The 12,863-nt window shown below is 43.9% G+C and overlaps 1 protein-coding gene across 1 annotated transcript in view; it reads left to right on the forward strand.

Moving 5' to 3' along the window:
- Positions 1-12,863, forward strand: part of PANK3 (pantothenate kinase 3) — a 19,681-nt gene continuing 6,818 nt past the window's right edge. Inside the window, exons 1-6 of the mRNA XM_080555585.1 lie at positions 1-391; positions 3,184-3,536; positions 5,354-5,607; positions 6,248-6,424; positions 8,080-8,203; positions 11,846-11,971. Of these exons, the coding sequence (XP_080411711.1) occupies positions 364-391; positions 3,184-3,536; positions 5,354-5,607; positions 6,248-6,424; positions 8,080-8,203; positions 11,846-11,971 (1,062 nt within the window). The 5' untranslated portion in view covers positions 1-363. The remainder of the gene's footprint in view (positions 392-3,183; positions 3,537-5,353; positions 5,608-6,247; positions 6,425-8,079; positions 8,204-11,845; positions 11,972-12,863) is intronic.

Below are 12,863 nucleotides of genomic sequence, written 5' to 3' on the forward strand. Positions count from 1 at the left end.
GCGCCCCGCGCCGCGCCGCCGCCTCCGCCTCGGCCGGGGCCGCCTCAGGGGGCAGCCCCCGAGCGCCTCCGCCCCGAGCGGCCGCCGCCGCGCCCAGTGCCGGGCTTCCCGCCGCTGGTGCGCTGCCGCCGGCCGTGAGCGGCCGCCCAGCTGATGGCGCCGCCGGGCGAGCGGCTGCGCGGGGCCCGGCCCGGCCGCCCCTGAGCCAGCGGCCGCCCCCGGATCAGGCGAGCGAGGGCCGGCCGCCGCCTCCCTGCCTGCCTGCCGCCCTCCTTCCCGCCCCATCGGCCGAGGGGCCGGGCCCCGCCGCCCCCAGCGCCGCCCGCCCCGGTCCGCAGCGCAGCCGGCCGCCGCCGCCGCGCCATGAAGATCAAGGACGCCAAGAAGCCGTGTAAGGGTTGCCCGGCCCGGCCCGGGCGGGGGGCTGGGGGTGGTCTGTAGGGCCGCTGGGTGCCGGGCCGGGGCCCGGGGGCCGCTCCGAGCCGCCAGAGGCTGCCCTCGGGAAGGGGAGGAGGGCTCGGGCTGCGCGCCTGACCCCGAGGCGGTGCAGCGCCGTTATCCGGGGCAGGGGCAGAGAAAGCGGCCCGCGGGGCCTGCGTGCGGGGCCTCGGCCGAGGCAGGGGCCGCGGGCCGGGTGTTTGCCGCCGCGAGCGGCCGTGTGGCTCTGCGGGCCGGGCACCGCGCACCGGGTGTTGGTGTAGCTCTGCGGATCCCGGCCCGAAACACGGAACTCACTCTGATTGTGTAAATACTTCATTTCGCGTGTTATGTCAAGGAAAGTAATTACCCGTCTTGTAGCACGTAATTAGCCATCGCCTCTTATTAATGCCAGCGTGTGGAAATCGCTGAGCTGGCTGTAGTCGTGTTTACAATAAGTACAGCTCAGATGGATTTTCTTTTTTCCTCCTGGTATAATATTTAATGAATATTAATGAGCAGTATCGTGCCTTTTGAAGCAGGAACTGTCCGTAAGATTTTATAGTGGTTTGGTAATTTAAAGCAGTCGGAGGTTGCTTCTAATGCAAAAACTGCTAATTTTAGGGATGTCTGCTGGGCCTCGGTTGTTTTCTCTAGTAGTGGATGCAAGCCTCCTGTTCAAACAACAATGCCCAATGTCAACAAGAAATTTTAATCGCTTAAAATTAGTGGCGGGTTTGTAGTTGCAAGCTTCTGGCTCTTGAAAGTGAACTTTGATGTTGGTGTTGTGTGATGGAAATGGGAAACAATTGGGCCGAAGAGCAGTGCGGGAAAGAATACAGTGTCAAAGCGGTTGTTTATTTCATCTTGTCATCTTAATGTTGCATATTTTAAAGCTGGTGTTTTTTTAAAATAGCAATTAATTTATTAGGCAGTGGACGTTAGACTTATTCTGCAGATTTTTGCTCCTGATCAGTCACGCTGACTGAAGTGGCAGAACAGCTGGATGTTTGGAAAGGAGCGGGTCCACAAGGGCTTTGGAAGAGATTGGAAAGGTCCATTAGTAATTGGGGGTTTTGTGCCTCCAAATGACAGATACTGCAGTGAATTCGGCTTATATGCCCAAATGGACCGTAAAACTGGGCTGGGCTCCTCATACCACTTTTAGCCGAATGGTTTGTAGCTAGGCGTTATAAGACAGAGACACTTTTCAGGAGAATTGTTGTTGAGTCAGTGCAAAGTTCTCAGAGGAAGTAAGTATTTAATCATCAGTGCTGGAGCCAAATTTCAGGGGGGGAAAGTGGTTAACCATTGTACAAGAAGAGGCCATTAGCCTGTTGATAAGAGCCTACAAAGTCGAGTTGAGAAGATTAGCCTGCCACCACTTTTATCCGTGACGTTTAGCATCAAGAAAGCAAGCGTGGCCACAATGACTGAGTGCCGTCTCTGTCATAAGATAGGTGAGGGTGAGGCTGGATGCATCTGCTGAATTTACGGTTTCTGATGCAGGTCCGGTGCCTGGGCGTAGTGGTGTGATCCTCCCCTGGAAGGGCCATTTAAATTTCCTTTGGATGTGATGGCAAGTGACAGGCATTTTAACGGAGGTAACAAATTCAGATTAGGAAGAACTTACACCAAGTAGTTGGTGTAACAGGGGAGGCAGGAGAGGTTATGAGAGCTCCATCCTTGAAGACCTGCGGAGGCTGTCAGATCTTGGCTAGCCAGAGCTGTAGTTCACTTCGCCTAGCACAGGCAGCATTCCTGCTAGCACGAAGCAGAGGCTGGACGAGATGACCTCTAGAGGTCCTTTCCAACAAACAGTTGCGTGATTGCTCTTCCAGGAAAATCCTTATGGGGAAGAATGGCCGGGGCCTGTAAGAGAAACTTCCAAAGGTTATTTGGGTGTGGAGATGACAAATGTGAGCAAAGTGTCTTGTGGAGCTGCCATTGCGTATGGTCTGTCTAGAGAGAAGATGAGGGGAGTCATCCCACGAAAGTGATGCAGGCAGAATGCTGGTATTTTTGTCTTACAGAAATTCCCCCTTCCTACCTGAGATGTACAAAAGGGGAGTGGAACTTAGATTTAGTAACTCTGTCTTGCTTGCACTTCTTAATATTGCTTTTTGCATTATTTATATAATCAATAGTAATTTCTAAATTATAAGCCATTTGTAACTGCAGTGGGGTATATGAACAGTTCTCTTCATTTTCTTAAATTGGACTTCCTGTGTCAATTTTTAAAATACATGTGAATAAATTAATGCTTTCCTATCAAACAAATTAATGTGTTGCATGAGCAAGACAAAATAATTGTTGGAGGATGACTACTCGTCCTGCTGCCATCGTCAGCTACAACGTGCAACTTGTTTTTTCACCGGTGTGCACTGCAGTCTTTTGCTAAACTATGTCAGAACTATAACTTGAGGAAGGAAGCTTACCTTAATGCTTTGGTCTCAAAAAAAAAAAAAAAAAGGTAGTTGAATTTCTTATAGAAAGATAGAGTGTGGCTTGGGAGGGGTTTAGCTGAGTTTTCTGAGCATGTGACAGCATTTCAAGGTGTAAATAGTTGCTCGTTGTTCCATTTTTACCTTTTGTCAGAGGTGTGTTTCAGACAATTTAATAGAAACGAGTGCTCATTCTTTGTTCTTGGGAGGATTTTCATTCAATGTATACCTTCTGAAAGGTATAGCATTGGTTTAGTCTTAAGTTTAGGTGTATTGCTTTTGCTGTTTCACAAAGCTAATCAAGCACTTCTTATCTCCACAGCTTTCCCATGGTTTGGCATGGACATTGGGGGAACTTTGGTGAAACTCGCGTATTTTGAACCTATCGATATCACTGCGGAGGAGGAGCAGGAGGAAGTTGAAAGCTTGAAGAGCATCCGCAAATATCTGACATCCAACGTAGCCTATGGATCCACTGGCATTCGAGATGTCCACCTTGAGCTGAAAGACTTAACCATTTTTGGTCGCAGAGGAAACTTGCACTTTATTAGATTTCCAACTCATGATTTGCCTACTTTTATCCAAATGGGAAGAAATAAAAACTTTTCAACACTACACACGGTGCTCTGCGCCACGGGAGGTGGCGCTTATAAGTTTGAAGAAGACTTTCGCACAGTAGGTGGCCCACCTTTCCTCGTGCTGATGCTTGAAGCATTGCTGTTGACAGGTTGAAACGAGCAGTATTTAGAAAAATTGCAGAATGCTCAAAGGTTCTTAGCTATTAACTTCTTTCGCAGTCATAAGCGTGATAATCTAGAAACATGCTTTCTGATGTAAAGATGGGGGATGGCGTTATGGAGAATAACTGTCTTCTAATCTGTCTTTTCCCCAGTGGGAGAATGTACTTAAGGTGCTGAGGGGCTTGACTTGCTTTGGATTTTCTTTCTTTTGCAGTCCTCAATGACAGGTGTTCAGTGTTTGTGGGTGGTTTTTGTTGGATTTGGTCCAGTACATTGTTTCTAGATGTGTGACAGAACGAGTATCTCTAAGGCAGTCTTTCTCAACAGCAGAGGGGTTTGGGACTTTTGTGAGGTGTTTTGACTCTTCCCTTGGTGTTCAAAATGGATCATTTGTTTAGGTGCAGTTTCTGCCAGAAGGTTAATAGCTGAGAATCTCGTCACTGTATCCAGTGCGCGCACGGTCTAGCGTCAAAGTGGCTGCAGATCTGCTTCTAGAGACAAGAGTAGCAATAGCACAAAAAATCTGCTCCTGTTTCCGTTCGTGTGCCAGTCTTGCGTTGAGCTGGTACAACAACTGTTTATGGGATAGGGTAACAATCTGTACAGCTTCATTACCTAAAACCCCACAAAAACGTTTTGTGTTGGACCAGTTCCCTGGTCTGCTCAGCAGTGAAGTTTCACCTCCCCTGCCCAGCAGGGGGGTTGGACTAGATGATCTTCAGAGGTCCCTTCCACCCTCGGCCACTCTGTGCTTCGCAAACAGCTGTGAACAGGGCAAGAGATGCTGAAATGAGCTGGGGGAAGGGGAGGGAACTGCCAGTGTTGTGATCCGGTAATGAGGTTGGTCAGTAGCATGTGACCCAGTCTGGTTTGTGCAGCTTCATGATCTAAACCCTGGCTGCTTTCTAAAAGTGAGCTCGTCTGATTCAGAGAGATGCTTTATGGCTCTTTTCTTGGATTAGCTGCTCAATTGGACTCATTATAACTGTTGTAACGCCCTGCTGCAGGGTAAGGGAGAGAGTGTGATCATCCTTGGAGAGTCCAGAGTGAAATTGGATTAAGTAAAATAGGAGATTAGAGCCTTCCTGAAATCCACAGAACCTGTTTAATTATCTTGGTGCTTTATGAGGAAACAACAGCTTAAGTGTCATGTGCAAGACCAAGGAAGAGCCTGGTGTGTAAGGAGCCTAGTGTCCTACAGAATTTCTAACCTGTGGCTTTCTTGTAACCCTTGGGGTGCTAATAAACTGCAGCACTGATAGGATGATATTTAGGTGTTTATCTTAGGTTTTCATCAGCTGCTATTGTAGAAGTAACTCTTTCCCTTCTGAGGTGGGAGGGAACCCACAGACCTTGAGGTTGTGCACATTTGTGAGCTTGACCAACATCACGTGAGGGGGCCTCTAGGGTATTTGCTGTCTTTTCTTTGATGAAAATGCTACTGATTTTTCAGTGGATTTTTGTCTGAGTATCTCAAAAGATATCTCTGAGCTTCCTAAAGCAGCTATTTATAATGCCTATCTGTGATATGACTGATATCTGCGTTTATAGACAGTCTGATTTGCTAATGGAGGTGTTCAGAACTTAGCTCTGAGCTCTTCACTGGCACTGTAGTGGGATTGAAGCTGCTGAATTGGAAATCTGAGATAGCTTCTGGGAGTTAGGCAGGATAAATATACTCACAAATTTGAAGCATGTTTAAGCAGTGTTAGAACACACGGACACTGTCTTTGTTTTATTTTTTTAACACAGATTGGAAATCTCCAGCTGCACAAACTGGATGAGCTTGACTGCCTTGTCAAAGGCTTATTGTATATAGACTCTGTCAGCTTCAACGGCCAGGCAGAGTGCTACTATTTTGGAAATGCCTCAGAACCTGAGAGATGCCAAAAGATGCCTTTTAACCTGGATGACCCGTACCCATTGCTGGTTGTTAACATTGGTTCAGGAGTCAGTATTTTGTCAGTCCATTCCAAAGACAACTATAAGAGAGTAACTGGAACAAGGTAACTTGAAAACCTACGTTGGGGTTATTACCCTATGGAACGGGGAACCTTCAGCTTTTGCAGTGTTTCTTCTCTCCCTGGCTCAGCCCATGTATTCTCTCCCTCTCTGTAGTATGGAAAAGGTTTTTTTTTTTTAACCTTTAATTTACAGCTGCATTTATTGAAGCCCATCCCCATGTTGTTTTTATTGAGACGTAGCAAATATTTTATTTATCAATAGGTAGAAGCTAGCAGTGCTCCCTAGTGAGTTTTATAGATTTTGTCTTAAGTTTTGATAATGTGTCCAGTGAACCTGTGCTTCTGTTGCACTGTCAGCATAAATATGTCCACATGTGTTTTGCTGAAAATCATCAAGGATCAGAGTCAGTGGCACAGTGTCATTTCAGGGTATTTCAGTCTCTGATTAAGTCTCCCAGTTGACATGTTGAGTTTATTAGCTATTTATTATCTCTGATTGTACAGGTAGCTTCTTTGAAATTACTTGTAATAGTTGTTAATCAATGATTATTGTAGTGAACCTTGAGTAAGAAAGCAGACATCTTGATGTCTTACTCAGATGGCTTTATTTGCTTTCCTAAGTCAGACGTAAGAATCTCTGATGAGGAAACAGTGTTTAAAAGGAGCTGTTCTTCTTTATTAGTCTAGGTGGAGGAACCTTTCTTGGTTTATGCAGTTTGTTGACGGGATGTGAAAGTTTTGAAGAAGCTTTGGAAATGGCATCTAAAGGAGACAGCACGCATGCTGACAAGCTGGTTCGAGATATTTATGGAGGAGACTATGAAAGATTTGGCTTGCCAGGATGGGCTGTAGCATCCAGGTAAGCAAGAATTCTTTGTTGCTGCGTGTTTTCTTCTGGTTTTTTTTTCCTCTGAGGTAGACTGAGGTAGTATGGCTTCAAAAACAAGACCTAAGCTATTAGAACTTGCAAAAAGAAATTCTTTGTGTTACCGTAATCAAGTTACAGTTTTGTTCTAGAAGTGTATGTGCTGGGTTATCCTAAAGTTCTAAAGCCACATGAAACCACGTGTGCCTTGCTAGCTAGATACCGAAGAAACCTGATGTGCTATGTCATATATAGCTGAGTGTTTTTCTTTACGTCAGTTGGAAGAACGTGAGCTGATTGTAGGAGTGGCAAGAACAAAGTGCAGAGGAAAAACTAATGCCAATTACTTTCTGACTTCCTAGAATCTTTTAGTGCGGCTGTTGTCCAGGGAAAAGGTGAGTGGAAGAGGAGGAAGGCATTTTTTTGTTGCTCTTTCAGTAGTAGTATCTCCTTGTGTCTTTTTTTCAATATATGGTGCACTTTTTTGATATATAGTGGTCAGTACAGGCACCTGGCGTATTATTTTAACTATTTGTCTCACTTGTGAAGGCTGTTGAACGTAAGCAGTTTGCACCATGGGAGTTAATGTATTTGACGGAGGGTTTTTGTCACAGCTGCTGGTTTTATTTCCACTGGGGAAGATTACTCATGGTGTTACAACTTCTCTACCCTTAAATGTAAGGATAAAAAACTTTGGGAATGAAACTAATGTATACACAATAATTCATTCAGTCTTTGCTTTTATTTGGTAGTAAGGAGGTCTTAATTCACAGTAGCTCATTTCTTCTCCCTCTCTAGCCAGCTCAGTACAAGCCTCTACAGAGAGGTTTTAAAATATGCAAACTTTACACTTCTAGTCAATTCATCTTAACTACCTCTTTGTATCGGTGCTTTCTGTTCTCATTTGGTTTTTAAGGCCTTTAGAAACCTCTGTGACTTTTTGAGTCTTAGAGCCAGAATCCTGATTATTCTGAAGTGTCTTAGATCTGACGCACAAAGTCCTTAGTTGTAAAAAATGGTGCGTAGCTATGGAGGATGTCTTGTTTCTTTTTTTTTGTGATTGATGAGAAATGATTTACTGTGGATGGCAATGAGCATGTCCTTCTAATCTAGAACTCTGTTTATACAACCTAAATAGCATTCTGTCAGCTGTTTATTTTGTTTCAGAGCTTTGTGTCCCATCATAAAGTAATTAACTTCATCTGTTTTACTTCTGCTGCTTTTAGAAGAGAGGATAGGATAAATATTGTGAGTGAGGAAACGAGCATGAGGAGTTGTAGGATCCACCAGTTACTTAGGCACTGACTTCATTTACATTGACTAGGTTTGTAAAGTAGTCTTGCCTAAGAATAAGACTGCTTTTTGTCATAGGTGCTTCTTCATGAAAATCAGCAATCTAAACAACAAGATTTTGTTGGGAGTCTTTATTGTAACAGGATCAACCCTTTCCTGTAAATAGACAAATGCACATGGTGTACTATTAGTTGTGAGGTCATAAATTAAACTGTATTTACTATGGACTTGAAAAGGCAGCGCCTTATGAACAAGTACGTGACAAGTTCTGTTATAGCATAAAAGCTACATTCTGAAGTTATTTCAAATGCACGTGGGCCACTTGATATTTACTGGATTTTTTTTTCCTGTTCTAGTTTTGGAAATATGATTTACAAAGAGAAGAGAGAGTCTGTTAGTAAAGAAGATCTTGCAAGAGCCATCTTGGTCACCATCACAAATAACATCGGGTCTATTGCCCGGATGTGTGCAGTAAATGAGGTAAAAACTTATAAAGATTTATTACATAGTTTGATTATTTGGTTTTGGATTACATGACTGCAAAAATGATGCATAATTTTGAATCTTTTAGTGTGTTATCTTTTTGTGTCATTTTGTGTCATAACCCTATGACACAAATGAAACAAACTCATGTAGTAATAAAGAACTAAGAATTAGTGTATAATGTCTTGACTGCCTCTGGAGGCTTACTTAAACTGACATTTAGGAGCAGTTGAAAAGCTTATACACCTTAAAGTAGCAAAGGTGACTGCAGGCCTATGAAAGCACTCCTGATTTTCTCCCCCTTGATAGCTAGGTAAGAGGCTGGGGGGACAGGTAAATGTGTGCTACAGGTAATGCCTGGGTGCACAACTGGTGCCACCAGCAGGGATTTGGCATCTTAAAACCCTGGACGTTTTGGGGAAACACAGACTGCAGAGGAGAATTGAGATCCACCTGATGAACAGGGGTAAGGGTATCTTTGCCAGTGGGGAACGTAACCTGCTGAGGAGGGCTTTAAGCTAGCTCTGGCAGGGAGTGGAGCCCAAAGCCTGCAGATAACTGAAGGACCAGGGGAGCACAGAGTCTTATGCTGAAAGGACTTGCAGTGCCCTCATGAAAAGAGGATGATTGCGGGCCCCTCAACCCTCTGTACACAAGCACATGCAGCATGGGATACGAGAGGATCTGGAAACAGGTGTGTAGATTTGAAGTGATACCAGTGGGATTGCAGAGACGCGGTGAGATAGCTTCTGTAATGGGGTAGCTGCAGCAGTAGGGGCTCTCCAGGAGGAACGGGCAGGAAGGAGAAGCAGGGAGGTCACACTGCGCGGGAGTGGCTCAGTGCACCAAGCCTTGATGGGGGACAGCAGCATTTGGCCAGAAGCTTACAAGTGAGGATCGGGGGGAGGCTAGCAATGGAGGTAGTGTGAGTCTGCTGCAGACTGCCCTGGTGGCAGGAGAAGGCAGACTGTCCTTTAGCTAGCTGCCATATGTGTGGTGGTTGCAGGTCCTAGTTCTCAGGAGGGACTGCTTTACTTATCAGTGTATTGGGAATGATTTTCTGACACACATGCCTGGCAGGCTGACTAGGCAAATGTGGTGGTGGACCTGCTAGTCATGAGTGAAAAAGAACCAGCTGGGGATGTCAGTAACAGCCCAGAAATAGCAGAGTTTAAAATACTGAGGAAAGTGAAGAAGGCAAGGAGCAGAATACAGACTCTAGATGGACTTGAGTAGGACAAGATTCTGTTTCTGGGGGAGGAGTTAAGAAGCAAGATCACGTGGGAGATTGCTCTGATGGGGAAAAAAAGCTCAGAATAGCTCATTAATTTTCCAGGATAACATCCTCAAAGCAAAAGCAAAGCTGAGGTACAGACTGGCTAGAAGGTAGCCAAAGAGAGAAGTGTACTGGCAGGCAAGCTGACCTGACCATGAGGCACCCATGTACCCCTGCAGCTGCCTAGGCTGCCCTTGTACCGAGATGGGTTTGCAGGAGCATTGCCAGCAGGTTGGGGAGGTGATGCGTCGGGCATAACCTCCTGTCCTGCCCCAGCCACCGCCTCCATCACCAACAGAGAAGCCTGGACAAACAGGAACGAGTTGGACAGAGGGCTCCTAAAACAGAGCTTTGCCCTAGAGCACCTAACACATGATCAGATGCTAAGGAATGTGGGGCAAGCCTGAAGAAGAGCCTGTGATGGTTGTCACCATGTAGAGAGGGTTGTGGGAAGGATAGGGCAAGGTACAGCCAAGCACAGTAGGAGGGTGGGAAGAAATGGATGGAGTTTGCAGCGAAGGAAAATCTGATCGGTATAAGGCAAAAAAGATGACCACAATGAGATTGGTTGAATACGGACCTGGAGAGACTGGAGTCCAAGGAGAGTTTCAAAATGTGCCTTGAGCAGGTTGGAAGTTTGAAGTAAGTTTGAAGTTAGTCCTGCTTTAAGCAGTGAGTAGTAGCTGATGACCTCCAGTGGTTGCTTCAAGCTGAAATTATTCTCTGATTAAAGCTCATAGAAAGCGTTGCTTCTACTTAAATGTTTTTAATTTTTACTAACTTGTGATTTTTGGATTACTTTGACTGTCATCTCTCATTACTGTCATCTTAGTACAGAGATGGTTTCCTGCCATCTTCGGTTTCTTACAGCTCCGCTGAACAAAATCAGTATGCATTTAGTTTCAGTGTAACTGGCGAGGACGGTCAAGGTCCTGTGGAATACTGAATGTAAGCATACAATGTAGGTAGGATGGCTAAGCACCAGGGATTTCCTCACTAAGTATTGACAAATTTTGTATGAAATGAGGTTTAGTAACAGCTTTCTTTGAAAAGTCCAAGGGCAACTTCATTTAAAGCTCTAGTTAAATCTGTGAAGGTGATGGTCTTATATCTCAACGGCCTTGTTAGCTGCTGTAACCATTTTACGTAGGAGCTGGGCTAATAATACATATTTCTGGTTTTAGTATTGTAACTTCTCCCTCAATTTCCTTTTCTTTTCTTTCATGTCCATCTTGAAGAAGAAAGTTAATCTTGTAGGTATTGAGTTAATTATGGTTTGGAAGTTTTTTTTGTCCTTTACGGCAAAATCTGGTAACAAAAGAGCTAAAATAAGAGTGAAGTTGAAAACACATGGTCTGAGTGTGAGCCAGATGTATGCAACTTATATTTAAGGATGGGGGTAAATGAGTACAAATCAGAAATCATAAACTGCACAAAGCTTTAGTCCAAGGTTTCTTTGGCTTCATTCCAACTATATCACCAAACTGCAAGTCATAAGAACTGATTAATGCAAATCCACAAACTGATATCTTGAATAGATCTATAAAGATTAAGATGGATTTAATTACTTCAATTCCAGCAATAAGCAAAATTGTGTTCGGGTGCCCTCACAGGAGGTTTGTTTTGTCTTCCTTATGAATAAGGATGGCAAAAAATGGTTGTATGTTAGTCCTTTAACTATAGGTTGAACTGTCATACTAGTTTTTGTAACAACATCTGTACAAGCATTTATTTAACACCCTTAACGCAATTTAATCTCCTTTGGTTCTTGCTCTTGTATCATTAAATCAGTTTTCAATGTTGCTTCCATTTAATGTCGGATTTATTTCAGTGAATTGGGAAAATTTGATGGTTTTTAATTCCTTGCATTTAACTTGATTAAAATTCACAGCTCAGTTTCAGTCTGTACTTAAGTCTTAGTCTGATCTTACACTGATGTATATTGAGGTCTGAAGATGAAACGAACATCTCTCTCACTGTCTTCGGCTTCTTTACAGTGCTGCCTTGTTGCATATGGATCAAGCAGCATTGTACAGGGCTATGAAGGCATTGAGTCTTCTCTACCAAACACAAGTTTTTGTTTTCCATTTAATTTTGCTTTTAGCATGGCTGGTTCTTTGGCGTAGTTATAGAAAACGCTCACTTAATTTGAAATGCAAATGCTACTCTGTAAACTTAAGAGCTTTAGTTCCTGAGTGTTGGAGTATTCTTCCTCTTCCACAGGTGTTTTAAGTATTGGGATTATATTTTAATTATTTTTTTGCTTGAGATGGTGGTGTTTCATAGCTTAATTTGTCAAAGCTGCGTTAAGCAGTGAAAAGACTTAATCCTTTATTGTTTTTCTGTTTTTTTTTTTCTTTTAGAAAATAAATAGAGTTGTGTTTGTTGGCAATTTTTTGCGTGTGAATACTTTGTCAATGAAGCTTCTTGCGTATGCACTGGATTACTGGTCCAAAGGCCAGCTGAAGGCATTGTTCCTAGAACATGAGGTATGCTGTGGTGCCTTTATGTGGTGTGTTGTTTTACCACTGATAAAAGTTCATGTCCTGAGTAGTTGTCCTAAGCGTGTTATCCTCAGACACTGAGTACTCATAGGTGTTGGAAGTCAGAGGTGTTCCTCATGCTGCACTGGTTCTCTGGGGGCAGTTCTGTCAGGGAGGGAAGGAAGTACTTCAGCGTGTTTGGAGTATCTTAGATCAGGCTATAGATTTTGTTGGAGAGGTACAAGAAATGTTAAGCTTCATGCTAGGGTTCGACAGCCCTTCCTCGGTTTTTGGTTGGAAACAATACTAAGCGTTAGATTTCCAAAGATCGCAGTGGGATCTATAGCACAGGCCTTTGAGATACTGACCTTGAGCAACAGCCTGAAAGTTGATACTGTTTTTGATCAGGACTGGTCTTGTGCCACCACAGATACTCATTACACTTTTTTGAAGTGATTTTTATACTCTGTGACTAGCCTGCCTTAGGGTAGCTTCTGTCATCTAGGTCAGTATGTAATCCTGACAGAGTTGACCTGTGTTGGTTAAAATACAGGTAATCAGTGATAGTGACAGGTCTCGCAGCTGGGAGACATGTGGCTTCTTGGGAAGGGGCTGGCAATCTTTGTCCTCAGTTTGCTGGTCTGCAAATATTCCAGTATTAGATCTCTTACCCTTCGGTCAATTCTCGCATTTTTTTCATTTACAGTTTTATTGTGAGACCGTCTTCGTGCAAGTGTGTGCAATAATAGGAGAACAGTTCCTTGTTAGTCCTACCCCTTCAGATTTTTCTTCAATCTGTTTAAAATTCTTGCATTTTGTCAAGTGAAGATTCAAAATGCTTCTATGTTTTATAGCAGTAGGAAGGAAGAACATCTTAATTTCTATGGGGGAAAAGTAA

The sequence above is a fragment of the Anser brachyrhynchus genome, assembly GCF_964034855.1.
Source record: "Anser brachyrhynchus genome assembly, chromosome: 14".
Classification (NCBI taxonomy): Eukaryota; Metazoa; Chordata; class Aves; order Anseriformes; family Anatidae; genus Anser; species Anser brachyrhynchus.